Source organism: Pipistrellus kuhlii, unplaced genomic scaffold, assembly GCF_014108245.1.
Source record: "Pipistrellus kuhlii isolate mPipKuh1 unplaced genomic scaffold, mPipKuh1.p scaffold_m20_p_14, whole genome shotgun sequence".
Classification (NCBI taxonomy): Eukaryota; Metazoa; Chordata; class Mammalia; order Chiroptera; family Vespertilionidae; genus Pipistrellus; species Pipistrellus kuhlii.
In genome coordinates, this window is record NW_023425449.1 from 3,585,391 (window position 1) to 3,612,634 (window position 27,244).

At 47.2% G+C, this 27,244-nt stretch overlaps 1 protein-coding gene across 1 annotated transcript; it reads left to right on the top strand.

Moving 5' to 3' along the window:
* The first annotated feature begins 306 nt into the window (after window positions 1–306).
* On the top strand, window positions 307–26,857 carry GSDMC (gasdermin C). Its single transcript, XM_036437406.2, has 6 exons — window positions 307–388; window positions 497–658; window positions 23,424–23,560; window positions 23,855–23,984; window positions 24,436–24,509; window positions 25,097–26,857. Exons 1-6 carry the CDS (start codon window positions 307–309, stop codon window positions 25,334–25,336), a joined length of 825 nt encoding a protein of 274 aa, XP_036293299.1. The 3' UTR covers window positions 25,337–26,857.
* The last annotated feature ends 387 nt before the right edge of the window (window positions 26,858–27,244 follow it).

The window sequence follows — 27,244 nt, forward strand, 5'->3', positions numbered from 1 at the left end:
GGGAATTCCTCACCCCATTATCAACGACCACACATTTGATTATTCCCACCTTGGACTCTCTTCGCCCTGGATATTGCATCACCATGGCCTACGGGATCTCTATAATAAGACTGCTTTCCCTCTGTCTCCTTCCTTCATGGGCTCTTGGCCCTTGTCAAACACATCAATATGATTTTTAGGCAAGTTTCAGAACTATGAAAATTTCTCTATGTGAAATGTGAAACCAACCAGGAGCCTGGCAGGAAGAGAGTAGACATGTCATGGGGGAGCCTCTGGGATAGGGAGACAAAGAGCAGAAAGGAGACGATGTCCTTTCCATGGAAAAGGCTGATCTCCAATGTGACACTAGAGTGGGTAACCATTGCCCAGGTGCCCATTGAAAAGGCAGGTTCTAGCCTCCTTTTCAGAGAGCCTGATGCAGAAGATATGGAGTGAGGTGAGAGACTCTGAGTTTCCACAGTGTTGCAGGTGATTCTGATACAAAGGGAACGCTGAGCAGAGCTGCCACACCTGGCCCTAAGAGGGCAGTGTGGGGGCTGCAGGTGCAGGGATGTGAGAGGCTCCAGCAGGGATAGCCTTGGCTCAGCTGATTTGGCTTCTTTCCACCCAGGCATTTGCCACATCGCAGATGATGATGAGGAGAAAACCTTTCCAGGAGGTGAGTTGGGCAGGTTCTTTAATTGGACCTCAGACCGTGCTGAGCCCTTGACCCGCTATGGACCCAGAAACACCCTCCAGGGGCTCAGTCCCAACAGACACACAGGGAAACCTTCCACAGCCAGCTCCTCCTAGCACCTCCTTTTCTCCCTGCTGTGAAGCACACTGCCCCTGGTCACAGGAGAGCCACCTGTCTTCCTTGGGTACTAGGGTCAGAGTGTGTGTGTGGGGGGGGCGGGGAGGAGGCTGGGGGGGAGAAAGGGGAGTAGAGACTGAGTCTTTCCAATGGAATAGCAGTAGGAATTCTACTTCACAAGTGAGCAGGTGACTTTAGTGCCAGGAATGTGGGATGTGATCACTCCTCAAGGCCCCTTTTACTACTGAAACCCCACTCGATGGCCTTGCTGTCCTCTTCTGAGTCCCTGGGCTCTGGCTTTCTGGGCAAATGAAAGAGGTGGATGGAAATGAGGGCTTTGGGGAGTAGGGGGCAGAATGTAGTCAAAAGTGAATCTTAGAGACTAACTTTTGGGTGTAATTTTATTTTGTTCTAGATGACATGGGGCCTGCCGGTTATCCAATGGGTGAGTCTGTGTTTGCTGGGGTGGGGAAGGTACTCTCTGAACTCATCTGATGAGCAGGGCAGATTAGCTCTCCCTTTGGCACCATAGCCTGGGGTCTGGCCATAGGTCCTGTAGGCTGGAATGAGTAAGGAAGGATCGGGAAAGGTCAGTACAGGTAGGAAAGTTGGAGGGTTGGACTGACATGAAGCAGAAAGAGGTTAAGCCAGAGAATGGTGGCTGTAGAGGACAGAAGGCTTGGGAATGTCTCTAAAGCAAATTTGGTGGATGAGAGAGGGAGAGGACCAAGGACATTCTTGTTCTAGAAAGAATCCAGGAAACTTTTACGAGGTGTTTACTAAAGGGACCTATATTGAAGGTTTCAAAGCAACACAGAAAACTGAGTTTTACTTCCAAATTATACTTCCCTTAGTCCCAGTATCCTCCTACTTTCCTTCCTTTCGCTTCTTTTTTCATTCATTCATTCATTCATTCATTCATTCATTCGAATGCATGCAATAGTCAGCTAAAGGACTTTGGTCTCAGTGCCCAAATGTTGAATCCCAGGTAGAGGCCAGCCTCATATGTCTACACGGAGATTGGGGGTTTCCTCACCACACATAACATACTCTCTCTCATACCCACACTACACAGGTGTACACACTCACTATTCACTATAGCAGCGGTTTTCAACCTGTGGGTCATGACCCCTTTGGGAGTTGAATGACCCTTTCACGGGGGTCGCCTAAGACACCCTGCCTATCAGATATTTACATTATGATTCATAACAGTAGCAAAATTACAGTTATGAAGAAGCAACAAAAATAATTTTATGGTTGGGGGTCACCAAACATGAGGAACTATTTTGGAAGGTTGAGAACCACTGCACTATAGTGTCCTCACTGCAACATGTGAACTTCCGGTGAGGGGCTGGTCCTCCTCTCAGTGCTGTTCTGTCAGTGGTAATACATGGAATGAATATGTGTGCTCCAATCTTGTGGGGGCAGTAGTTAAGCTCAAACTTCAAAACTATGTTTTATAAGTGTTGACAAGTGTGAACGAAGTGGAAATGGACTTTGAAGGCTAGCTCATAGCAGTGTCTGCAAGTCATGTCCTGCTCATGGGGCTTGTCTGTCTCTACAGTTCAGGCCTAAGGGTGGCTACAAGGTACCTTTATAAAAAATGGCCCAGTGCAGGGAGCATTGCACTTCCATGAGCTAATTCCATCCTCCTGACACTTCATAGAGTAAACTAATGTGAAGAAGAGTTCAAGAACTTGCCATAAGCTTGCTTTGTGACTTTGGAGATAATCAGAATTCCTCTGTCCCCCATTTTACCTATGAAATGGAAGTGAGACACTCTCTCTAGAGCTGATGGAGATAAATGTGTGATAAGGTGGCTATCCAAATCTATCTTCCCTCTCTCGAGTTCACCTGGACCCTTCCCCTGAAATGATCACAAGGTCAGATCTCTGTCATCCTATAACCCCTCTCTTAGGCGTGTCCTCTCTTCCCACCCAGTGTCCCATCACAGACAAATTCTATAAAGAATCTTCTGCATTGGACTCATTGCTTCCGTGGTGTCCATGCCTCTTCCCACTGCAGTCTGTCCTCGAGGGAATTTCCTCAGGTCATTATCAACGACCACACACTTGATTACTCCTGCCTTGGGCTCTCTTCTCTCTGGATACTGCATCAGCATGGCCTATAGGGTCTCCTTTAATGGGACTGCTATCCCTTTGTGTCCTTCCTTCATGGGCTCCTGGCCCATGTGAAAGACTTAAATCTCATTATCAGGAGTTTCAGAATGGTGAACATTCTCAGAGTGAGATGTGAAACCACCCAGGAGCCTGGCAGGAAGGGAGTAGACATGTGAGGGAGGAGCCTCTTGGAGAGGAAGACAAAGAGCAGGAAAAGGGGTGTCCTTTCCATGGAAAAGGCCGATCTCCAATGTAAGGTTAGAGTGGGTAACGATTGCCCAGGTGCCTATTGAAAAGGCAGTTTCCAGCCTCCTTTTCAGAGAGCCTGATGAAGAAGGTATGGAGTGAGGTGAGGGACTCTGAGTTTCCACAATGTCCCAGGTGATTCTGATGCAAAGGGTCCCCATGGCACTCTGAGCAAGCTGCCACACCTGGCCTGGAGGAGGCAGTGTTGGGGCTGCAGGTGTGTGGATGTGAGAGGCTCTAGCAAGGTTACCCTTGGCTCAGTTGACCTGGCTTCTTCCCACCCATGCATTCAACACATCTCAGATAATGATGAGGAGAATACCTTTCAAAAGGTGAGTTGGGCAGGTTCTTTACTTGGAAATCAGGCCATGCTGAGCCCTTGACACTTTTTGGACCCAGAAACACACTCCTGGTGCTCAGTCCCAACAGACCCACAGGGAAACCTTCCACAGCCAGCTCCTCCTAGCACCTCTTTACCTCCCTGCTATGACCTACCCTGGCCCCTGGTCACAAGAGAGCCACCTGTCTTCTTTGGGTACTAGGGTCAGAGTGTGTGTGTGTGTGGGGGGGTAATCTGTGAGGTGGGGGGAAGAAAGGGGAGTGGAGACTGAGTCTTTCAAATGGAATAGCAGTAGGAATTCTACTTCACAAGTGAGCAGGTGACTTTAGTGCCAGGAATGTGGGATGTGATCCCTACACAAGGCCCCTTTTACTACTGAAACGCACTCCATGGCCTTGCTGTCCTCTTCTGAGTCCCTGGGCTCTGGCTTTCTGGGCAAATGAAAGAGGTGGATGGAAATGAGGGCTTTGGGGAGTAGGGGGCAGAATGTAGTCAAAAGTGAATCTTAGAGACTAACTTTTGGGTGTAATTTTATTTTGTTCTAGGTCCCGGGGGACCTGCCGGTTATCCAATGGGTGAGTCCATGTTTGCTGGGGTTGGGAAGGTACTCTCTGTACTCATCTGGTGAGCAGGGCAGATTAGCTCTCCCTTTGGCACCATAGCCCGGGGTCTGGCCATAGTTCCTGTAGGCTGGGATGAGTAAGGGTGGATCGGGAAAGGTCAGTACAGGTAGGAAAGTTGGAGGGTTGGGCTGGCATGAAGCAGAAAGAGGTTAAGCCAGAGATTGGTGGCAATAGAGGACAGAGGCTTGGAAATGTCTCTAAAGCAAATTTGGTGGATGAGAGAGGGAGAGGACCAAGGGCATTCTTTTTCTAGAAAGAACACAGGAACCTTTTTGACTAGGAGTTTATTGAAGGGAATCTGAAGCCTGCTGAGTAGGGAAGTCTCAATCTCAAGTCCCATATTGGAGGTTTCAAAGCAATGCAGAAAACTGAGATTTACATCCAAATTATACTTCCCTTGGCCTCAGTTTCCTTCTTACTTTTCTTCCTTTCTCTCATTTTTGTATTCATTCATTCATTCATTCATTCATTCATTCATTTGAATGCATGAATAATCAGCTCAAGGTCTTTGGTCTCAGTGCCCAAATTTTCAATCCCAGGTAGACTCCAGCCTCATATATCTACACAGAGATTGGTGGTTCCTTCACCACACATAACATACTCTCGCTGTTACTCACCCTCCACTCACGTGTACACTCTCACTATTCATTATAGCAGCAGTTCTCAACCTGTGGGTCCTGATTTCTTTGGGGGTTGAACAACTCTTTCACTGTGGTATCCTAAGATATCCTGCCTGTCAGATATTTACATTACAATTTATAACAGTAGAAAAATAACAGTTATGAAGTAGTAACAAAAATAACTTTATGGTTGGGTGTCACCAAACATGAGGAACTACATTAGGAAGGTTGAGAACCACTGCATTGTAGTGTTCTCACTGCAATATGTGAACTTCTGGTGAGGGGCTGGTCCTCCTCTCAGTGCTGATCTGTCAGTGGTAATACATAGAATTAATATGTGTGCTTCAATCTTGTGGGGTCAGTATTTAAGCTCAAACTTCAATACTATGTTCTATAAGTGTTGACAGTGTGAGCTACATGGAGATGGACTTCAAAGGGAAAGCTAACAATAGTGCCTGCAAGTCATGGCCTGCCCAAGGTGGTGTCTGTTCTCACATTTCAGGCCTCAGTATTAGACGTGTGTGTCTGTGTGTGTGTGTGTGTGTGTTTGTGTGTGTGTATGTGTGTGTTTGTAGATGCATAAGCACATGTATCTGTGTGTATATTTGTTTGTGTGAGTTTGGGGAGCAGAGACAAAACTGTTGTGAGTGACCAATTCTATTCCTCTTTCCAATAGCAATCATAAGTCAACCACAGTCCTTAAGTGGACAGAGAGTATAAAGTGGGATGTGATCTTTCCATGAGGCCCCTTTTACTACTGAAACCGCACATGTTGGCCTTGCTGTCCTCTTCTGAGTCCCTGAGCTCTGGCTTTCTGAGCAAATGAGAGGGGTGGATGGAAATGAGGGCTTTGGGGAGTAGAGGGCAGATTGTAGTCAAACATTAATCTTGAAAGAGTAATTTTTGTTCGTAATATTATTTTTTTCTAGGTCCCATGGGACTTCCTGCTCCTCCAATGGGTGAGTCCATGTTTGCTGGGGTTGGGAAGGTACTCTCTGTATTCATCTGGTGAGCAGGGCAGATTAGCTCTCCCTTTGGCACCATAGCCCTGGGTCTGGCCATAGGTCCTGTAGGCTGGAATGAGTAAGGAAGGATCGGGAAAGGTCAGTACAGGGTAGTTGGAGGGTTGGACTGGCATGAAGCAGAAAGAGGTTAAGCCAGAGATTGGTGGCAGTAGAGGACAGAAGGCTTGGAAATGTCTCTAAAGCAAATTTCGTGGATGAGAGAGGGAGAGGACCAAGGGCATTCTTTTTCTAGAAAGAATCCAGGAACCTTTTTGACTAGGAGATTACTAAAGGGAACCTGGAGCCTGCTGGGTAGGGAAGTCTCAATCTCAGGTCCCATATTGGAGGTTTCAAAGCAATGCAGAAAACTGAGTTTTACTTCTAAACTATACTTCCTTTAGTCCCAGTTTCCTTCCTACTTTCCTTCCTTTCTCTCCATTTTTCACTCATTCATTCATTTCAATGCATGGATAATCAGCTCAAGGTCTTTGGTCTCAGTGCCCAAATGTTGAATTCCAGGTAGAGGCCAGCCTCATATGTGTACTTGGAGATTGGGGGTTCCCTCAGCACACATAACTTACTCTCGCTCAAACCCACCATCCACGCATGTGTACACACTCACTATTCACTATAGCAGCGGTTCTCAACCCGTGGGTCTCCAGCCCTATAGGACTTGAATGGACCTTTCAGGGGGGGTCGCCTAAGACATTCTGCAGATCAGATATTTACATTATGATTTATAATAGTAGCAAAATTACAGTTATGAAGAAGCAACAAAAATAATTTTATGGTTGGAGTCAGCAAACATGAGGAACTGTATTAGGAAGATTGAGAACCACTGCATTATAGTGTCGTCACTGCAACATGTGAACTTCAGGTGAGGGGCTGGTCCTCCTCTCAGTGCTGTTCTATCAGTGGTAATACATGGAATGAATATGTGCGTTCCAGTAGTTAAGTTCAACCTTCAAAATTATGTTTTCTAAGTGTTGACAAGTGTGAACAAAATGGAAATGGACTTTGAAGGCCAGCTCATAGCAGTGTCTGCAAGTCATGTCCTGCTCATGGGGCTTGTCTGTTTCTACAGGTCAGGCCTAAGGGTGGCTACAAGGTACCTTTATAAAGAATGGCCCAGTGCAGGGAGCATTGCACTTCCATGAGCTAATTCCATCCTCCTGACACTCCTTAGAGTAAACTAATGTGAAGAAGAGTTCAAGAACTTGCCATAAGCTTTTTTTGTGACTATGGAGAAACCAGAATTCCTCTGTCCCCCATCTTACCTATGAAATGGAAGTGAGACACTCTCTCTAGAGCTGATGATGATAAATATGCGATAAGGTGGCTGAGCCAAATCTATCTTCTTTGTGTCTAGTTCACTTGGATCTTTCCCTGACCTGACCACAAGGTCAGATCTCTGTCATCCTATAACCCCTCTCTTAGGCATGTCCCCTCTTCCCACCCAGTGTCCCATCACAGACAAATTCTATAAAGAATCTTCTGCATTGGACTCATTGCTTCCGTGGTGTCCATGCCTCTTCCCACTGCAGTCTGTCCTCGAGGGAATTTCCTCAGGTCATTATCAACGACCACACACTTGATTACTCCTGCCTTGGGCTCTCTTCTCTCTGGATACTGCATCAGCATGGCCTATAGGGTCTCCTTTAATGGGACTGCTATCCCTTTGTGTCCTTCCTTCATGGGCTCCTGGCCCATGTGAAAGACTTAAATCTCATTATCAGGAGTTTCAGAATGGTGAACATTCTCAGAGTGAGATGTGAAACCACCCAGGAGCCTGGCAGGAAGGGAGTAGACATGTGAGGGAGGAGCCTCTTGGAGAGGAAGACAAAGAGCAGGAAAAGGGGTATCCTTTCCATGGAAAAGGCCGATCTCCAATGTAAGGTTAGAGTGGGTAACGATTGCCCAGGTGCCTATTGAAAAGGCAGTTTCCAGCCTCCTTTTCAGAGAGCCTGATGAAGAAGGTATGGAGTGAGGTGAGGGACTCTGAGTTTCCACAATGTCCCAGGTGATTCTGATGCAAAGGGTCCCCATGGCACTCTGAGCAAAGCTGCCACACCTGGCCTGGAGGAGGCAGTGTGGGGGCTGCAGGTGTGTGGATGTGAGAGGCTCTAGCAAGGTTACCCTTGGCTCAGTTGACCTAGCTTCTTCCCACCCATGCATTCAACACATCTCAGATAATGATGAGGAGAATACCTTTCAAAAGGTGAGTTGGGCAGATTCTTTACTTGGAAATCAGGCCATGCTGAGCCCTTAACACTTTTTGGACCCAGAAACACCCTCCTGGGGCTCAGCCCCAACAGACCCACAATGAATCCTTCCACAGGCAGCTCCTCCTAGCACCTCCTTACCTCCCTGCTGTGACTTACCCTGGCTCCTGGTCACAGGAGAGCCACCTGTCTTCTTTGGGTACTAGGGTCAGAGTGTGCGTGTGCGTGTGGGGGGGGAATCTGTGAGGTGGTGGGAAAAAAGGGGAGTGGAGACTGAGTCTTTCAAATGGAATAGCAGTAGGAATTCCACTTCACAAGTGAGCAGGTGACTTTAGTGCCAGGAAGGTGGGATGTGATCCCTCCACAAGGCCCCTTTTTACTACTGAAACGCACTCCATGGCCTTGCTGTCCTCTTCTGAGTCCCTGGGCTCTGGCTTTCTGGGCAAATGAAAGGGGTGGATGGAAATGAGGGCTTTGGGGAGTAGGGGGCAGACTGTAGTCAAACGTAAATCTTCAGAGACTAACTTTTGGGTGTAATGTTATTTTGTTCTAGGTCCCATACAGGGGGACCTGCCGGTTATCCAATGGGTGAGTCCATGTTTGCTGGGGTAGGTAAGGTACTCTCTGTACTCATCTGGTGAGCAGGGCAGATTAGCTCTCCCTTTGGCACCATAGCCCGGGGTCTGGCCATAGTTCCTGTAGGCTGGGATGAGTAAGGGTGGATCGGGAAAGGTCAGTACAGGTAGGAAAGTTGGAGGGTTGGGCTGGCATGAAGCAGAAAGAGGTTAAGCCAGAGATTGGTGGCAATAGAGGACAGAGGCTTGGAAATGTCTCTAAAGCAAATTTGGTGGATGAGAGAGGGAGAGGACCAAGGGCATTCTTTTTCTAGAAAGAACACAGGAACCTTTTTGACTAGGAGTTTATTGAAGGGAATCTGAAGCCTGCTGAGTAGGGAAGTCTCAATCTCAAGTCCCATATTGGAGGTTTCAAAGCAATGCAGAAAACTGAGATTTACATCCAAATTATACTTCCCTTGGCCTCAGTTTCCTTCTTACTTTTCTTCCTTTCTCTCATTTTTGTATTCATTCATTCATTCATTCATTCATTCATTCATTTGAATGCATGAATAATCAGCTCAAGGTCTTTGGTCTCAGTGCCCAAATTTTCAATCCCAGGTAGACTCCAGCCTCATATATCTACACAGAGATTGGTGGTTCCTTCACCACACATAACATACTCTCGCTGTTACTCACCCTCCACTCACGTGTACACTCTCACTATTCATTATAGCAGCAGTTCTCAACCTGTGGGTCCTGATTTCTTTGGGGGTTGAACAACTCTTTCACTGTGGTATCCTAAGATATCCTGCCTGTCAGATATTTACATTACAATTTATAACAGTAGAAAAATAACAGTTATGAAGTAGTAACAAAAATAACTTTATGGTTGGGTGTCACCAAACATGAGGAACTACATTAGGAAGGTTGAGAACCACTGCATTGTAGTGTTCTCACTGCAATATGTGAACTTCTGGTGAGGGGCTGGTCCTCCTCTCAGTGCTGATCTGTCAGTGGTAATACATAGAATTAATATGTGTGCTTCAATCTTGTGGGGTCAGTATTTAAGCTCAAACTTCAATACTATGTTCTATAAGTGTTGACAGTGTGAGCTACATGGAGATGGACTTCAAAGGGAAAGCTAACAATAGTGCCTGCAAGTCATGGCCTGCCCAAGGTGGTGTCTGTTCTCACATTTCAGGCCTCAGTATTAGACGTGTGTGTGTGTGTGTGTGTGTGTTTGTGTGTGTATATGTGTGTGTTTGTAGATGCATAAGCACATGTATCTGTGTGTATATTTGTTTGTGTGAGTTTGGGGAGCAGAGACAAAACTGTGTGAGTGACCAATTCTATTCCTCTTTCCAATAGCAATCATAAGTCAACCACAGTCCTTAAGTGGACAGAGAGTATAAAGTGGGATGTGATCTTTCCATGAGGCCCCTTTTACTACTGAAACCGCACATGTTGGCCTTGCTGTCCTCTTCTGAGTCCCTGAGCTCTGGCTTTCTGAGCAAATGAGAGGGGTGGATGGAAATGAGGGCTTTGGGGAGTAGAGGGCAGATTGTAGTCAAACATTAATCTTGAAAGCGTAATTTTTGTTCGTAATATTATTTTTTTCTAGGTCCCATTGGACTTCCTGCTCCTCCAATGGGTGAGTTCATGTTTGCTGTGGTTGGGAAGGTACTCTCTGTACTCATCTGGTGAGCAGGGTAGATTAGCTCTCCCTTTGGCACCATAGCCCGGGGTCTGGCCATAGTTCCTGTAGCCTGGAAAGACTAAGGATGGATCGGGAAAGGTCAATACAGTTTGGAAAGTTGGAGGGTTGGACTGGCATGAAGCAGAAAGAGGTTAGGCCAGAGAATGGTGGCAGTAGAGGACAGAAGGCTTAGAAATGTCTCTAAAGCAAACGTGGTGGATGAGTGAGGGAGAGGACCAAGGACATTCTTTTTCTAGAAAGATTCCAGGAACCTTTTTGACTAAGAGTTTACTAAAGAGAACCAGGAGCCTGCTGGGTAGGGAAATCTCAATCTCAAGTCCAATATTGGAGGTTTCAAAGCAATGCAGAAAACTGAGTTTTACTTCCAAATTATACTTCCTTTAGCCCCAGTTTCCTTCCTACTTTCCTTCCATTCTCTCCATTTTTCATTCATTCATTCATTCATTCATTCATTCATTTATTTCAATGCATGCATAATCAGCTCAAGGTCTTTGGTCTCAGTGCCCAAATGTTGAATTCCAGGTAGAGGCCAGCCTCATATGTGTACTTAGAGATTGGGGGTTCCCTCACCACACATAACTTACTCTCACACTCACCAACCCTCCACACATGTGTACACACTCACTATTCACTATAGCAGCGGTTCTCAACCTGTGGGTCTCCAGCCCTTTAGGAATTGAATGGACTTTTCAGGGGGGTCGCCTGAGACATTCTGCATATCAGATATTTACATTATGATTCATATTAGTAGCAAAACTACAGTTATGAAGAAGCAACAAAAATAATTTTATGGTTGGGGGTCACCAAACATGAGGAACTGTATTAGGAAGATGGAGAACCACTGCACTATAGTGTCCTCACTGCAACATGTGAACTTCTGGTGAGAGGCTGGTCCTCCTCTCAGTGCTGTTCTATCAGTGGTAATACATGGAATGAATATGTGCGTTCCAGTAGTTAAGTTCAACCTTCAAAATTATGTTTTCTAAGTGTTGACAAGTGTGAACAAAATGGAAATGGACTTTGAAGGCCAGCTCATAGCAGTGTCTGCAAGTCATGTCCTGTCCATGGGGCTTGTCTGTTTCTACAGTTCAGGCCCAAGGCTGGCTACAAGGTACCTTTATAAAGAATGGCCCAGTGCAGGGAGCATTGCACTTCCATGAGCTAATTCCATCCTCCTGACACTCCATAGAGTAAACTAATGTGAAGAAGAGTTCAAGAACTTGCCATAAGCTTGCTTTGTGACTTTGGAAAAAGCAGAATTCCTCTGTCCCCCATCTTATCTATGAAATGGAAGTGAGACACTCTCTCTAGAGCTGCTGGAGATAAATGTGTGATAAGGTGGCTGAGCCAAATATATCTTCTCTCTCTCTAGTTCACTTGGACCTTTCCCTGACTTGACTACAAGGTCAGATCTCTGCCATCCCATAACCCCTCTCTCAGGTGTGTCCCCTCTTCCTACCCAGTGTCCCCTCACAGACAAATTCCTTAAAGAATCTTCTGCACTGGGCTCATTCCTTCTTTGGTGTCCATGTCTCATCCCACTGCTGTCTGTCCTCGAGGGAATTTCCTCACATCATTATCAATGAGCACACACTTGATTATTCCTGCCTTGGGCTCTCTTCTCCCTGGATACTATATCACCATGGCCTATGGGGTCTCCTTTAATGGGATGGCTTTCTCTCTGTCTCCTTCCTTCATGGTCTCCTGGCCATTGTGAAACACTTAAATATCATTGTTAGGAGTTTCAGAATGGTGAACATTCTCTAAGTGAGATGTGAAACCACCCAGGAGCCTGGCAGGAAGGGAGTAGACATGTGAGGGACGAGCCTCTTGGAGAGGAAAACAAAGAGCAAGAAGGAGGTGCTGTCCTTTCCATGGAAAAGGCCGATCTCCAATGTGAGACTACAGTGGGTAACCATCGCCCAGGAGCCTATTGAAAAGGCAGGTTCCAGCCTCCTTTTCAGAGAGCCTGATGCAGAAAATATGGAGTGAGGTGGGGGATTCTGAGTTTCCACAGTGTCCCAGGTGATTCTGATGCAAACGGTCCCCATGGCACTCTGAGCAAAGCTACAACACCTGACTGGGGGAGCCAGTGTGGGGGCTCCAGGTGTGGAGATGTGAGAGGCTCTAGCAAGGTTACCCTTGGCTCAGTTGACCTAGCTTCTTCCCACCCATGCATTCAACACATCACAGATGATGATGAGCAGGAAACCTTTCAAAGGTGAGTTGTACAGGTTCTTTACTTGAACTTCAGGCCGTGCCGAGCCCTTGACACTCGTTCGATCCAGAAACATCCACCTGGGGCTCAGTCCCAACAGACCCACAGGGAAACCTTCCACAGCCAGCTCCTCCTAGCACCTCCTCATCTCCCTGCTGTGACCCACAATGGCCCCTGTTCACAGGAGAGCCACCTGTCTTCTTTGGGTACTAGGGTTAGAGTGGGTGTGTGAGGAGGGGATTTTTTTTGGGTGGGGGGAAGAAAGGGGAGTGGAGACTGAGTCTTTCCAATGGAATGACAGTAGGATTTCCATTTCACAAGTGAGCAGGTGACTTTAGTGCCAGGAACGTGATCCCTACACGAGGCCCCTTTACTACTGAAACCCACTCGATGGCCTTGCTGTCCTCTTCTGGCTTTCTGGGCAAATGAAAGAGGTGGATGGAAATGAGGGCTTTGGGAAGTAGGGGGCAGAATGTAGTCAAAAGTAAATCTTAGAGACTAACTTTTGGGAATAATTTTATTTTGTTCTAGGTGGCAGGGGACCTGCCGGTTATCCAATGGGTGAGTCCATGTTTGCTGGGGTTGGGAAGGTACTCTCTGTACTCATCTGGTGAGCAGGGCAGATTAGCTCTCCCTTTGGCACCATAGCCCGGGGTCTGGCCATAGTTCCTGTAGGCTGGGATGAGTAAGGATGGATTGGGAAAGTTCAGTACAGGTAGGAAAGTTGGAGGGTTGGACTGGCATGAAGCAGAAAGAGGTTAAGCCAGAGATTGGTGGCAGTAGAGGACAGAAGGCTTGGAAATGTCTCTAAAGCAAATTTGGTGGATGAGAGAGGGAGAGGACCAAGGGCATTCTTTTTCTAGAAAGAATACAGGAACCTTTTTGACTAGGAGTTTACTGAAGGGAATCTGAAGCCTGCTGGGTAGGGAAGTCTCAATCTCAAGTCCCATATTGGAGGTTTCAAAGCAATGCAGAAAACTGAGTGTTACATCCAAATTATACTTCCCTTAGCCTCAGTTTCCTTCCTACTTTCCTTCCTTTCTCTCCTTTTTGCATTCATTCATTCATTCATTCATTCATTCATTCATTCGAATGCATGCAATAATCAGCTCAAGGTCTTTGGTCTCAGTGTCCAAATGTTGAATCCCAGGTAGACGCCAGCCTCATATTTACACGGAGATTGGTGGTTCCTTCACCACACATAACATAGTCTCTCTCTTACTCACCCTCCACACACGTGTACACACTCACTATTCACTATGGCAGCAGTTCTCAACCTGTGGGTCCATATTTCTTTGGGGATTGAACAACTCTTTCACTGGGGTCTCCTAAGTCATCCTGCCTATCAGATATTACAATTTATACCAGTAGCGAAATTACAGTTATGAAGTTGCAACAAAAATAATTTTATGGTTGGGGGTTCACCAAACATGAGGAACTGTATTAGGAAGGTTGAGAACCACTGCATTATAGTGTCCTCACTGCAACATGTGAACTTCTGGTGAGAGGTTGGTCCTCCTCTCAGTGCTGTTCTATCAGTGGTAATACATGGAATGAATATGTGCGTTCCAGTAGTTAAGTTCAACCTTCAAAATTATGTTTTCTAAGTGTTGACAAGTGTGAACAAAATGGAAATGGACTTTGAAGGCCAGCTCATAGCAGTGTCTGCAAGTCATGTCCTGCTCATGGGGCTTGTCTGTTTCTACAGTTCAGGCCCAAGGCTGGCTACAAGGTACCTTTATAAAGAATGGCCCAGTGCAGGGAGCATTGCACTTCCATGAGCTAATTCCATCCTCCTGACACTCTGTAGAGTAAACTAATGTGAAGAAGAGTTCAAGAACTTGCCATAAGCTTGCTTTGTGACTTTGGAAAAAGCAGAATTCCTCTGTCTCTCATCTTACCTATGAAATGGAAGTGAAACACTCTCTCTAGAACTGCTGGAGGTAAATGTGTGATAAGGTGGCTGAGCCAAATCTATCTTCTCTCTCTCTAGTTCACCTGGACCTTTCCCTGACTTGACTACAAGGTCAGATCTCTGCCATCCCATAACCCCTCTCTCAGGTGTCTCCCCTCTTCCTACCCAGTGTCCCCTCACAGACAAATTCCGTAAAGAATCTTCTGCACTGGGCTCATTCCTTCCTTGGTGTTTATGCCTCATCCCACTGCAGTCTGTCCTCGAGGGAATTTCCTCACGTTATTATCAACGACAACACACTTGATTATTCTTGCCTTGGACTCTCTTCTCCCTGGATACTACATCACCATGGCCTATGGGGTCTCCTTTAATGGGATTGCTTTCTCTCTGTCTCCTTCCTTTATGGTCTCCTGGCCCTTATGAAACACTTAAATGTCATTGTTAGGAGTTTCAGAACGGTGAACATTCTCTAAGTGAGATGTGAAACCACCCAGGAGCCTGGCAGGAAGGGAGTAGACATGTGAGGGATGAGCCTCTTTTAGAGGAAGACAAAGAGCAGGAAATAGGTGCTGTCCTTTCCATGGAAAAGGCCGATCTCCAATGAGAGACTACAGTGGGTAACCATCGCCCAGGAGCCTATTGAAAAGGCAGGTTCCAGCCTCCTTTTCAGAGAGCCTGATGAAGAAGGTATGGAGTGAGGTGAGGGACTCTGAGTTTCCACAGTGTCCCAGGTGATTCTGATGCAAAGGGTCCCCATGGCATTCTGAGCAAAGCTGCCACACGTGTCCCGGGGGAGGCAGTGTGGGGGCTGCAGGTGTGGGGATCAGCAAGGTTACCCTTGACTCAGTTTACCTGGCTTATTCCCACCCATGCATTCAGATGATGATGATGAGAAAACCTTTCAAAAGGTGAGTTGTGCAGGTTCTTTACTTGGACCTCAGGCCGTGCTGAGCCCTTGACACTTGTTGGATCCAGAAACACCCACCTGGGGCTCAGTCCCAACAGACCCACGGGGAAACCTTCCACAGCCAGCTCCTCCTCGTAACTCCTCATCTCCCTGCTGTGACCCACACTTGCCCCTGGTCACAGGACAGCCACCTGTCTTCTTTGGGTACTAGGGTTAGAGTGGGTGTGGGTGTGGAGGGGATGTCTGTGGCGGGCGGGGAAAAGAAGGGAGTGGAGACTGAGTCTTTCCAATGGAATGACAGTAGGAATTCCACTACACAAGTGAGCAGGTGACTTTAGTGCCAGGAACGTGGGATATGATCCCTACACGAGGCCCCTTTTACTACTGAAACCCACTCGATGGTCTTGCTGTCCTCTTCTGAGTCCCTGGGCTCTGGCTTTCTGGGCAAATGAAAGAGGTGGATGGAAATGAGGGCTTTGGGGAGTAGGAGACAGAATGTAGTCAAAAGTAAATCTTAGTGACTAACTTTTGGGCGTAATTTTATTTTGTTCTAGGTGGCAGGGGACCTGCCGGTTATCCAATGGGTGAGTCCATGTTTGCTGGGGTTGGGAAGGTACTCTCTGTACTCATCTGGTGAGCAGGGCAGATTAGCTCTCCCTTTGGCACCATAGCCCGGGGTCTGGCCATAGTTCCTGTAGGCTGGGATGAGTAAGGATGGATCGGGAAAGTTCAGTACAGGTAGGAAAGTTGGAGGGTTGGACTGGCATGAAGCAGAAAGAGGTTAGGCCAGAGAATGGTGGCAGTAGAGGTCAGAAGGCTTGGAAATGTCTCTAAAGCAAATTTGGAAGATGAGAGAGGGAGAGGACCAAGGGCATTCTTGTTCTAGAAAGAACACAGGAACCTTTTTGACTAGGAGTTTACTGAAGGGAATCTGAAGCCTGCTGGGTAGGGAAGTCTCAATCTCAAGTCCCATATTGGAGGTTTCAAAGCAATGCAGAAAACTGGGTTTTACATCCAAATTATACTTCCCTTATCCTCAGTTTCCTTCCTACCTTCCTTCCTTTATCTCCTTTTTGCATTCATTCATTCATTTATTTGAATGCATGAATAATCAGCTCAAGGTCTTTGGTCTTAGTGCCCAATTGTTGAATCCCAGGTAGAGGCCAGTCTCATATATCTACCCAGAGATTGGGGGTTCCTTCACCACACATAACATACTGTCGCTCTTACTCACCCTCCACACACGTGTACACACTCACTATTCACTATAGCAGCAGTTCTCAACCTGTGGGTCCCGATTTCTTTGGGGGTTGAACAACTCTTTCACTGGGGTCTCCTAAGACATCCTACGTATCAGATATTTACATTACAATTTATAACAGTAGCAAAATTACAGTTATGAAGTAGCAACAAAAATAATTTTATGGTTGGGTGTCACCAAACATGAGGAACTGTATTCGGAAGGTTGAGAACCACTGCATTATAGTGCCCTCACTGCTATATGTGAACTTCTGGTGAGGGGCTGGTCCTCCTCTCAGTGCTGTTCTGTCAGTGGTAATACATGGAATTAATATGTGTGGTTCAATCTTGTGGGGTCAGTATTTAAGCTCAAACTTCAATACTATGTTCTATAAGTGTTGACGGTGTGAGCTACATGGAGATGGTCTTCAAAGGCAAAGCTTACAATAGTGCCTGAAAATCATGGCCTGCCCAAGGTGGTGTCTGTTCTTACATTTCAGGCCTCTGTATTAGGAGTGTGTGTGTGTGTGTGTGTGTGTGTGTGTGTGTGTGTTTATAGATGCATGAGCACATATGTGTGTGTGTGTATATTTGTTTGTGTGAGTTTGGGGAGCAGAGGCAAAGCTGTTGTGAGTGACCAATTCTATTCATCTTTCCAGTTGCAATCACATGTCAACCACAGTCCTTAAGTGGACAGAGAGTATAAAGTGGGATGTGATCTTTCCATGAGGCCCCTTTTACTACTGAAACCCCACATGTTGCCTTGCTATCCTCTTCTGAGTCCCTGGGCTCTGGTTTTCTGTGCAAATGAAAAGGGTGGATGGAAATGAGGGTTTGGGGAGTAGAGGGGAGATTGTAGTCAAAGGTTAATCTTGAAAGAGTAATTTTTGTGTGTAATATTATTTTGTTCTAGGACCCATGGGACCTCCTGCTCCTCCAATCGGTGAGTTCATGTTTGCTGAGGTGGGGAAGGTACTCTCTGTACTCATCAGATTAGCTCTGTCTTTGACACCATAGCCCAGGGTCTGGCCACAGTTCCTGTAGGCTGGAATTGGTAATGATGGATCGGGTAAGGTCAGAAAGTTGGAGGGTTGGACTGGCATGAAGCAGAAAGAGGTTAGGCCAGAGAATGGTGGCAGTAGAGGACAGAAGGCTTAGAAATGTCTCTAAAGCAAATTTGGTGGATGAGAGACCAAGGGCATTCTTTTTCTCTAAAGAATCCAGGAACCTTTTTGACTAGGTTTTTATTGAAGAGAACCTGAAGCCTGCTGGGTAGGGAATTCTCCATCTGAGGACCAGCAAATTTAAATTTGGAAGTAAAACTCAGTTTTCACACTTTCCTTTAGTCTTAGCTTCCTTCTTCCTTCCTTCCTCCCTCCCTCCCTCCCTCTCTCCCTCCCTCCCTCCCTCCCTCCCTCTCTCCCTCCCTCCCTCCCTCTCTCCCTCCCTCCCTCCCTCCCTCTCTCCCTCCCTCCCTCCCTCCCTCTCTCCCTCCCTCCCTCCCTCCCTCCCTCCCTCCCTCTTTTCCTTCCTTCCTTCCTTCCTTCCTTCCTTCCTTCCTTCCTTCCTTCCTTCCTTCCTTCCTTCCTTCCTTCCTTCCTCTCTTTTATTTATTCATTAGAGGCCTAGTGCACAAAATTTGTGCACGGGGTGGAGGGGTGTCCCTTAGCTCATCCTGTACCTTCTCCAATCTGGGACCCCTCGAGGGATGTTTATCTGCCCTTTAGACCCAATCTGACATCCCTCTCACAATCAGTACTGCTGGCTCCCAACTGCTTTCCTTCCTGCATTCCTGATTGCCCCTAACCATTTCTGCCTACCAGCCTGATCACCTCCTAACCACTTCCATTCCAGCCTGATTGATGTCTAACTGCTTCCCTGCCAGCCTGTTTGCCTCCAACTTCCCTCCTCTGCCGATCTGGTCACCCCTAACTGCCCTTTCCTGCAGGGTTGATCACCTCCAACTGCCCTCCCTTGCAGACCTGATGCCTTCTAACTGCCCTCCCCTGCTGGCCATCTAGTGTCCACATTGGGGAAGGATATTTGATCACATGGGGACAGCCATCTTGTGTGTTGGAGTGATGATCAATCTGCATATTACTCTTTTATTAGATAGGATTCCTTTATTTGATTGTGTGCAACAATCAACTCAATATCCTTGGTTTTTGTGTCCAAATGTTGAATCCCATTTAGAGGCCAGCCTCATATATCTACTTAGAGATTGGGGGTTCCCTCAGTACACATAATATACTCTCTCTTTCTCTCAGGTCTCCTCCCCGCCACACACATATGTACATATTCACTATTCACAGTAGTGTCCTCACCGCAACATTTGGTGAAGGGCTGGTCCTGCTCTCAGTGACCTTCTATCAGAGATAATAGATGGAATGAGTATGACCTCTCCAATCATGTAGGGACAGTAGTTAAACTCAAAGTTCAAAATTACATATATATATATATATATATACACACACACACACACACACACACACACATAATATGCTAAGTGTCTGACCATCTGATGGGTCATTATGATGCGCACTGACCACCAGGGGATAGACACTTAATACAGGAGCTATAGTGTTACGCACAGAGAAATGGCACCATGGACCTGCTGCCCAAAAGGCAACACTCAGCTTCCCCCATGTGGGACACAGCCTACCACCCCCCACCCCCCACCCTGAGCAACAGTCTACTACATTGCAGCTAAAACTGCCAAGAGCCCAAGGAACAAAATGTGGCCCACAGCTCAGCTCAACCCCTAAATGGTCGCTGTGGGTGCCAGGCAATGATGTCATATAGCAATGCCTGGCTTTGTCTCCCTAGTGATGTCTAGCCTCCTTCTAGTTGCTTCAGCCCAGGAACATGACTTCTTTGTAGTGGGTGCAAACATTTCACACTTTATCCAAATGTCTGTGAAGCATTTTTTTGAGTCTCATACCATTTGATCCTCAGAGAAGTCCTAGAGTAGGTAGATAGGAGACTCAGTGGAATTCTATTTTCTTTTCATTAGCTGGAAAATGGAGATTTAGAAAGTTTAGAAACTTTGCCTGTCTGAAAGAAGTAAGAAATGGTGGACTTTGAAAATGATTTCAGGTTTTCTCGCTGTGCAGAATATAGTCAAATGCTGTTGCAGTTAAATATTTTACCCATGTTCTTGTGCAAACCTATACAATAAAGAGGTAATATGCAAATTTACCATCATTCCAACACACAAGATGGCTGCCACCATGTAGTCAAATATGGCCACTCCCATGTGGACACAAGATGGATGGTAGGGGAGGGCAGTTGTGAGCAATCAGGCCAGCAGGGGAGGGCATTTGGGAGGAACCAAGCCTGAAAGGGAGGGCAGTTGGAGATGACCAGGCCTGCAGGGGAGGGCATTTGGAAACAACCAGGCCAGGAGGGGAACAGTTAGGCATTGATCAGGCTGGCTGGGGAGTGGTTAGGGGATGATCAGACTGGCAGGTAGAAATGGTTAGGGGCAATCAGGCAGGCAGGCAGGCAAGTGGTCCGGAGCCAGGATTGTGAGAGGGATGTCTGACATTCCTTGAGGGGTCCCTGATTGCAGAGGGTGCAGGTTGGGCTGAGGGATACCCCCTGCACGAATTTCATACACCAGGCCTCTAGTCTACAATGATCTGCTTTGTGTTGATATTTACTGCTGTGTTGCTGACAGTTACCTCAAAGAGAAGTTGTGGTGCTTCACTGGGCTGGGAAAAGTTTAAATTAGAAAGCAGGTCTATTTAAGCAAGTTTATTATGTATATATAAAAGGCTAGGTTGACTTGTGCATGCACGAAACATATGAAGCTCTTGCTGGCTCCAATAGCACACATGTGTTTCAAACTGTCATTGTCCATCGTGAATTTGGTTGACACTTGTATTATAAAGAAAGGGCAAATAGCAATATTAAAATATTTTTTCTAATTAATTGCCATTCAATGTGCATGAATTTTTGTACTGGGCCACTTGTGCTTTTTAAGAGTTCACAAGTTTGAACTAAATGGAAATGAACTTTGAAGGCTAAGCTCACAGCAATGTCTGCAAGACATGTCCTGCTCATGGGGCTTGTCTGTTTCTACAGGTCAAGCTTAAGGGTTACTAGAAGGAACTTTTACGAAGAATTGCCCAGTGCTGTGAACATTGCACTTTCATGAACTAATTCCACCTTCCTAAAACTTCATAAAGTAAACTAATCTGAAGAACAGTTCAATAATTTGCCATAATGCTTGCTCTGTGACTTTGGAGAAAAGCAGAATTTCCTTACATCATCATCAACAACCACACATTTGATTATTCCCACCTTGGACTCTCTTCTCCCTGGATATGGCATCACCATGGTTTATGGAGTCTCCTATAATGGACTGTTTTCTCTCTGTCTCCTTTCAAGGATTCCTGGCCCTTGTGAAAGACTTAAATCTGATCATTAGGAGTTTCAGAACGTTGATATTTATTTATGTGAAATGTGAAATCATCCAGGAGTCTGGCAGGAAGGGTGTAGACATGTGAGGGAGGAGCCTCTGGGAGAGGAAGACAAAGAGCAGGAAGGAGGTGCTGTCCTTTCCATGGAAAAGGCCCATCTCCAATGTGAGACTAGAGTGGGTAACCATTGCCCAGGTGCCTATTGAAAAGGCACGTTTTAGCTTTCTTTTCAGAGAGCCTGATGCAGAAAGGATGAGTGAGATGAGGGACTCTAATGAGTTCCATGTGATTCTGAAGCAAAGGATCCCCATGGCACTCTGAGCAAAGCTGCCACACCTGGCCCAGAGGAGGCAGTGTGGGGGCTGCAGGTGCGGGATGTGAGAGACTCCAGCAGGGATACCCTTGGCTCTGCTGACCTTGTTTCTTTCACCCAGGCTTTCACCACATCACAGATGACAACAAGCAGGATATCTTTGTAGTAGTTGAGTTGGGCAGGTTCTTTACTTGGACCTCAGGCCGTGTTGAACCCTTGACCCTCTTTGGACCCAGAAACACCCTCCTGGGGCTCAGCCCCAACAGACCCACAGGGAAACCTTCCACAGCCAGCTCCTCCTAGCACCTCCTTTTCTCCCTGCTGTGAACCACATTGGCCTTTTTTTCACAGGGAGGGCCACCTGTGTATTTGAGTACTAGGGTAAGAACATGTGTGTGTGTGTGTGTGTGTGTGTGTGTGTGTGTGTGTGTGTGTGTGTGGTGGTGGGAGAATAGGAGGGAAGAAGAGTGGAGACTGAGTCTTTCCAATGGAATGGCAGTAGGAATTCCACTACACAAGTGAGCAGGTGACTTTAGTGCCCTCAACGAGGCCCCATTTTGCACAGCTGAAATCCCAGGTGATTGCCTTTGTCATCCTCACCTGACCCACTGGACTCTGGTTCCATGGACAAAGGGCTGGGGTGAATTTGGAAAAGAGAGGGTTGGGGAAAAGGGACAGAATATAGAGAAACCAAGATTCTTTAGACTAACTCTTGCATGGTAATTTAATTTCTCCTGTTGGCAGCACAGGACACTCTATCCAACCTATAGGAGTGTGTGTTTGCTGGGGTTCTCATTGTACTCATCTAGTGAACAGGGCAGATTAGCTTTGCCTTTGCTCTGGAGCCTGGCTGTAGTTTCTGTGGGATAGAAGGGCCAGGAAGCATCAGGAAGGGTCAGGAATGTGGAGGGATGGACTGGGATGGAGCAGAAAGAGGTTAAGCAAGAGGATGACAGCAGTAGAGGGCAGGAGCCTAGGAAGTGTCTAAAGCAAATTAGGAGGATGAGAAAGGGAGATGACCTCTTGCCATTCTCTTTCTAGGAAGAGTGCAGGAACCCCTCAGGCAAGGTATTTACTAGGAGGGAACCTGAGGCTGTTGGGTAGGAAATGGCAAAGTTCAGAACCCAAATTGGAGGTTTCCAAATGACTCAGAAAACTGAGCTCTAATTCCTGATTTATACTTTGGTCATGGCTAATTTTCATTCATTCATTCATGCATTCATTTGTGAGTGCTTGAAGCAAACATTTATTGAAGGCTCATTGGGCAGAAGGCATTTTCTGAGTACTGGGATAGGGCAGTGAAACAAACAGAAATGCCTGTCTCCCTGGTGCTTCCATTCCAGTGACTTCTCACTCTCACTAGGTTACCTGGAGGACACTTAATATATCCTGGCAGAAGCAGGCAACCCCTAACATCCACTACGTGGTTAACTTTTTATAGATCTTGAAGATAGAGGCACAATTTCATGTATTACCAAACACTTTATATCTACACAAATAAAAGAGAAACATACAAATTGACCATACATCTGCTATACCCACCAGCCAATCAAAAATGAGTATGCAAATTGACCCAACAAATAGGGAGGGCTAAGTTGCATATGCAGGCATGAAGTGGATGGGTGGGGCAAGATGCCTATTATGAGAAGGAGGGTTGGGCTGAGGGAGCTAGAAGAGTAGTGCTTAGGCTAGGAGGGAAGACTTGCAGGCTCCCTGGGAACGCAGTGAAGGGAAGGAATGCCTATTCTTGCATGAATCTTCATGCAACAGATCTCTAGTATTCATATAATGGTCAGGAAAACCTCATTTTGAATTCCAGTGCTGGAATCTCTGACATTTTCATCTCTGGAGTCTAATCTATAATCCACATTATTTCCAACGTATCTCAGAAGTGAGCACCTCGTCAGTTCCTTCCTTTTCTTGTGACCCTTTCCCAGATCCTCTCCTTTTGTTCCTACATGTACCCCCCACCGCATTTCAGCAGAGACTCTCCATCTTTCTAGCCTTTTGTGGCACTTCCATCCCACAGCTCAAACATGCCATCTTCAGAGATGCTCTGGGGCAGCAGCTTGGAGGGAAGAGGAATTTTGCTCATATTGGAGGGAAAGGAATGTTCTAATCTGAGAATTGTCTCCGTTTCTGGTGGCATTAATGCCCGAGGGCAGATTTCAAGCAGCTGCAAGAGGAGGTTTCCCAGAAGGTAGAAGCGGCAGAGCTCTCCAAGGGCTTGCATGGTGTTGTGTTCTCCAACCTCCAGGCCATGCTAGGGGACTGCAAGGCTCTTCAAGACCTCATGGACAAGGTGAGGGGCCCGCTGCTCCCTAAGGCTGATCTGACTTGTAAATGGAACATGTTTCAGAGGTACAGTTACCAAGGCGTGTGGGGAAAGGAAAAAGGGGTAATGTTAGGGGGATGAGAAGGATGTCTGAGGTGGGGACTATGCCCCTGTGCCCAATGAGTAGGGCCAGGGAAGCCCTCAGACTGGGGGTACCTGGAGCCATTACCCCCACTCCTTGGTTAATCACTTGTAGATGCAGAATTTACAGGTGAAATCACTGATGTTATCACCATCATTAATAAGCCCTGTCTCCCATAGCTGGAACTGGAACCCTTCGGGCATTTGGATGGCCCTGGTGGCACCATCCTAACGGAACTACAAAAGGACTCCCGCTACCCAGGGGTTGGCTCAAAGTTCCTCCTCCTCTACCTGCTTGAAGCCTTAATGGGTAAGAGTGTTTTGGAGGAAGAATGGGGGAGTCACAAGAATGGGGCCCCAGAGCCCAAAAGGGCTGCATTAGGTGTCACCTCTCCAAACCCCTTGGCAGGTTATGATTTCCCCCCTCACCGTACAGGCCTCTCTGCGGTCAGGAGGGCTCTGTGTGATAAGCTTGCCCTGTGACAGAGCCGAGGCCCGCAAGGCCAGCCAGGTTCACGCAGCGGATCAGGGGGGCGGGGATGCCAGGGCCAGCCACCGAAGACCACCCTGGACCATGTTAGGGAGCTTCCTGGAGACCATCCCACGAGCACAAACAGAAGGAGAACTTCCCAGCGCAGGGAACTTGACCTTCACGCCAGCAAGTTTTATTCCTCTGCCTTAGAGTTCGCTTATAAAGGCCTCTGCGTTCACCATGGGGAGAGGAAAATCTGACTCTTTCCCCAAATGACCCTTGTCCCCAGTGCTGAGTGACATCCAACTGGGTCTGCTGGCTCAGTCCCTGGAGAAGAGGATCCTCCTCCCGCAGAGGGACCTGGTGAGCAGTTCCCAGGGGCTGGCGTTCTGGGAATAGAGTGAGGGAAGCGGGATGAGAATGGCTCTGAGAAAGGAGAGATGGGGCGTTGCTGCTGGGAGGGGAGGGGAGGTCCTGGCGTGGGCCTGGGAAATCGGGGCTGCATCTCTGTCTGGGAAACGGGCTCGGTGCGCATGAGTTTACCTGGGGATACAGGTTTGGGGATCTCAGGGCATCTGAGTTATATCCCTGCTGTACTCACATGGTTACCATTTGCAAATGCATGCTCTCTATCTGCATGCATCTATATGTAAGTACATATGTGTGTGTAGATATGTACATACACACAATGTACATGCAGGCATACATATAGAATTCCAAACCCCACTATTTGCTGAGTGTCAGCGTCACTATCCAGCAACTGAGGAGCCAGTGCTCAGTGATGCCCAATAACGCGCCCTTGACCACACTGACTGCAAGAATAGGAACAGGTTGCTACCCCAAAGCTCCCGCCCCCACAGTCACCCTGCATGACCCCTGGCTCTTGAGACAAGGTTCTCTCTTCCTGACCTCAGAGGCTGACCTGTAACATCTGATACTGTTTCTTTAAGGTGAGGAGCATCCTGGAGCCCAACTTCAACTGCTCCCAGAACACCCCCTTTACCCTCCAGCCCGAGCTCCTCGCCCCACTCCAGGGGGAGGGCTTGGATATCACCTATGGGCTGCTGGATGAGTGTGGCCTGCAGATGGAGCCGAACAGCCCCAGGTCAACCTGGGACCCAGAAGCCCAGGAGCCCCTGTCTGCCCTCTATGGGACTCTCTCCGTGCTGAGGCAGCTGGCTGAGGCCTGAGCCCTCCTGGGAGGAGGCCAGAGAGTCAGTCCAGTGAGGCTAGTCAGTCCTGGTCCTGCCCTTTGCTGCAGACACCCGTAAGCTGTTCTCTGTATCCGGGAGTCTATCTCTCTTCCATATATAAGGGATAAGTCTTTGTCTTTGTTTGATTTATTTGACCTGGCACAAGGCCTTCACATTTGTCCATGCTGTCACAAATAGCAGGAGACTGGCTGCTGAGTAGGAGGATGGGTTGGAAGGTGGGGGGCATGTGTGTATGTAGGGAGAACATTGAAGCAGTTTCTCTAATTGCTCGGGCACTCAGTGGTATTTTTTAAAAGGTAGGAGCTTGAAAAGTAGATATATTTAATTCTGCTTTGAATAGATCCCGGGAATACTTTGGGGATATATATGCAAACTCATAGGATCACATCTTCCTGCTTCCATCTATTGAATGACTGATTAGAACTATTATCTAATGAACTTATAATTTACACCAGAAGGTGGCAGCATTGCCACACAGCAGGACTTGGTGATGGCAGACACTTTCCTTGATTTGTTTTGGGACTTCTGAGTTAAAGGCTGGCCCCTCTCTCTGCTCTGCTCTCCCACCTCCCTCCCCTGCTTTTCCCTCCCCCTTTGCTGCCTCCCTACTGCATTTAACATGGCATAGGCTGGCAGAAATGGGGCTGGGGCAGTGGAAGTCAACACTAGCTTTTTATAGCTTCTAGAATCTTCCTTTTAATAAAAACACTGCAATGGTTGTATTGAATAATTCCCATAAAGAGCTCTGGGAGGTAAGACGTGAGTTATGGGGAACTTAGAGCTGTTTCCAGGGTTTTCAGAAACGTTTTTCCCAGAAACGCCAGCCCTTCTGCCGGGATTACTATGGGTTCTGTGGGAAATCTGTCGTCTCATGCTGAGCCCAGGCAGGAGCCAGGAAGAGATTGAATGTTGCTCAGTAAGCAGGGCACATAGTTTCTGAATGAATTCAGCCAAGCACTGGAACTGTTTCAAAATATTACAACCTTGGTCAACCCATCAGAAAGCAGGGCTGGTGCAAATGATATGGGTCTTATAATCTGATAGATAGAGCACCTGAATTAACCTGAAAAATAATCATATTATTTTAAATCTTAGAACACAAACACTTCTATGAATAGGGGGTTAAGTTTTTTCCTAAGTTTCCTTTCCAAGGCCTGTGGGAAGCAATGGAGGTGACTCAGCTGTCAACTCAGCAAGCAGAACTGATAAGCATGGTCAGACCAGTAGTCAAAATATCATCTCATCAACATCCTTTCCTTACCTGATGGCTAAGGACAGTAGGTGACCTCTGGGGACCCTCAGGCTGCTTATAGCTGTATTCCTTTCCCAGCCCCCTCTCTCCTCCCAACACTCTCCCCCCCCCCCCCCCCCGCCCTTCGCTGTAGAACCCTGTCCCCCTGTCCCCCGCTCATTGCTGTGAGAAAGGATTTGAATGCTTGTAAGCGCCCTCTCTTCTTGGTTGGCTGGCCTTCACAATAAATGTCTTCTGTGATTCGACCCTGCCTTCATTATTGGACACGGCGACAGGCAGCCTGAGGCCCTCCGGGGTTTCCTGGTAACAAAAATGTGGGGATTTGCTGTCTTAGGCCGTCCTCAGGAAGATTTGCCTCTGCACAGGTCTGGGCGTGGAGTCTGAGGTCACCACTGGCGACCTCTACCTGGACACCTCCATCCTCCCGGCTTCCTTTTTCTCGCTTTATTGGGTTGCTATTGAATCAAATTAAATAATGTCTCTGAAGAACCTACCCCAGTGGCCAACATGTAGGTGACACTCAACAAGCTGTTCTCCAGTGAACTGAACCCAGACAGCAGTGAGGGAGGCCTTGGAAGCCTGGGTGTCCCTGCTGTGTTCCCCCAGGCAGCCCCAGAAGCAGGGGGTGGGAG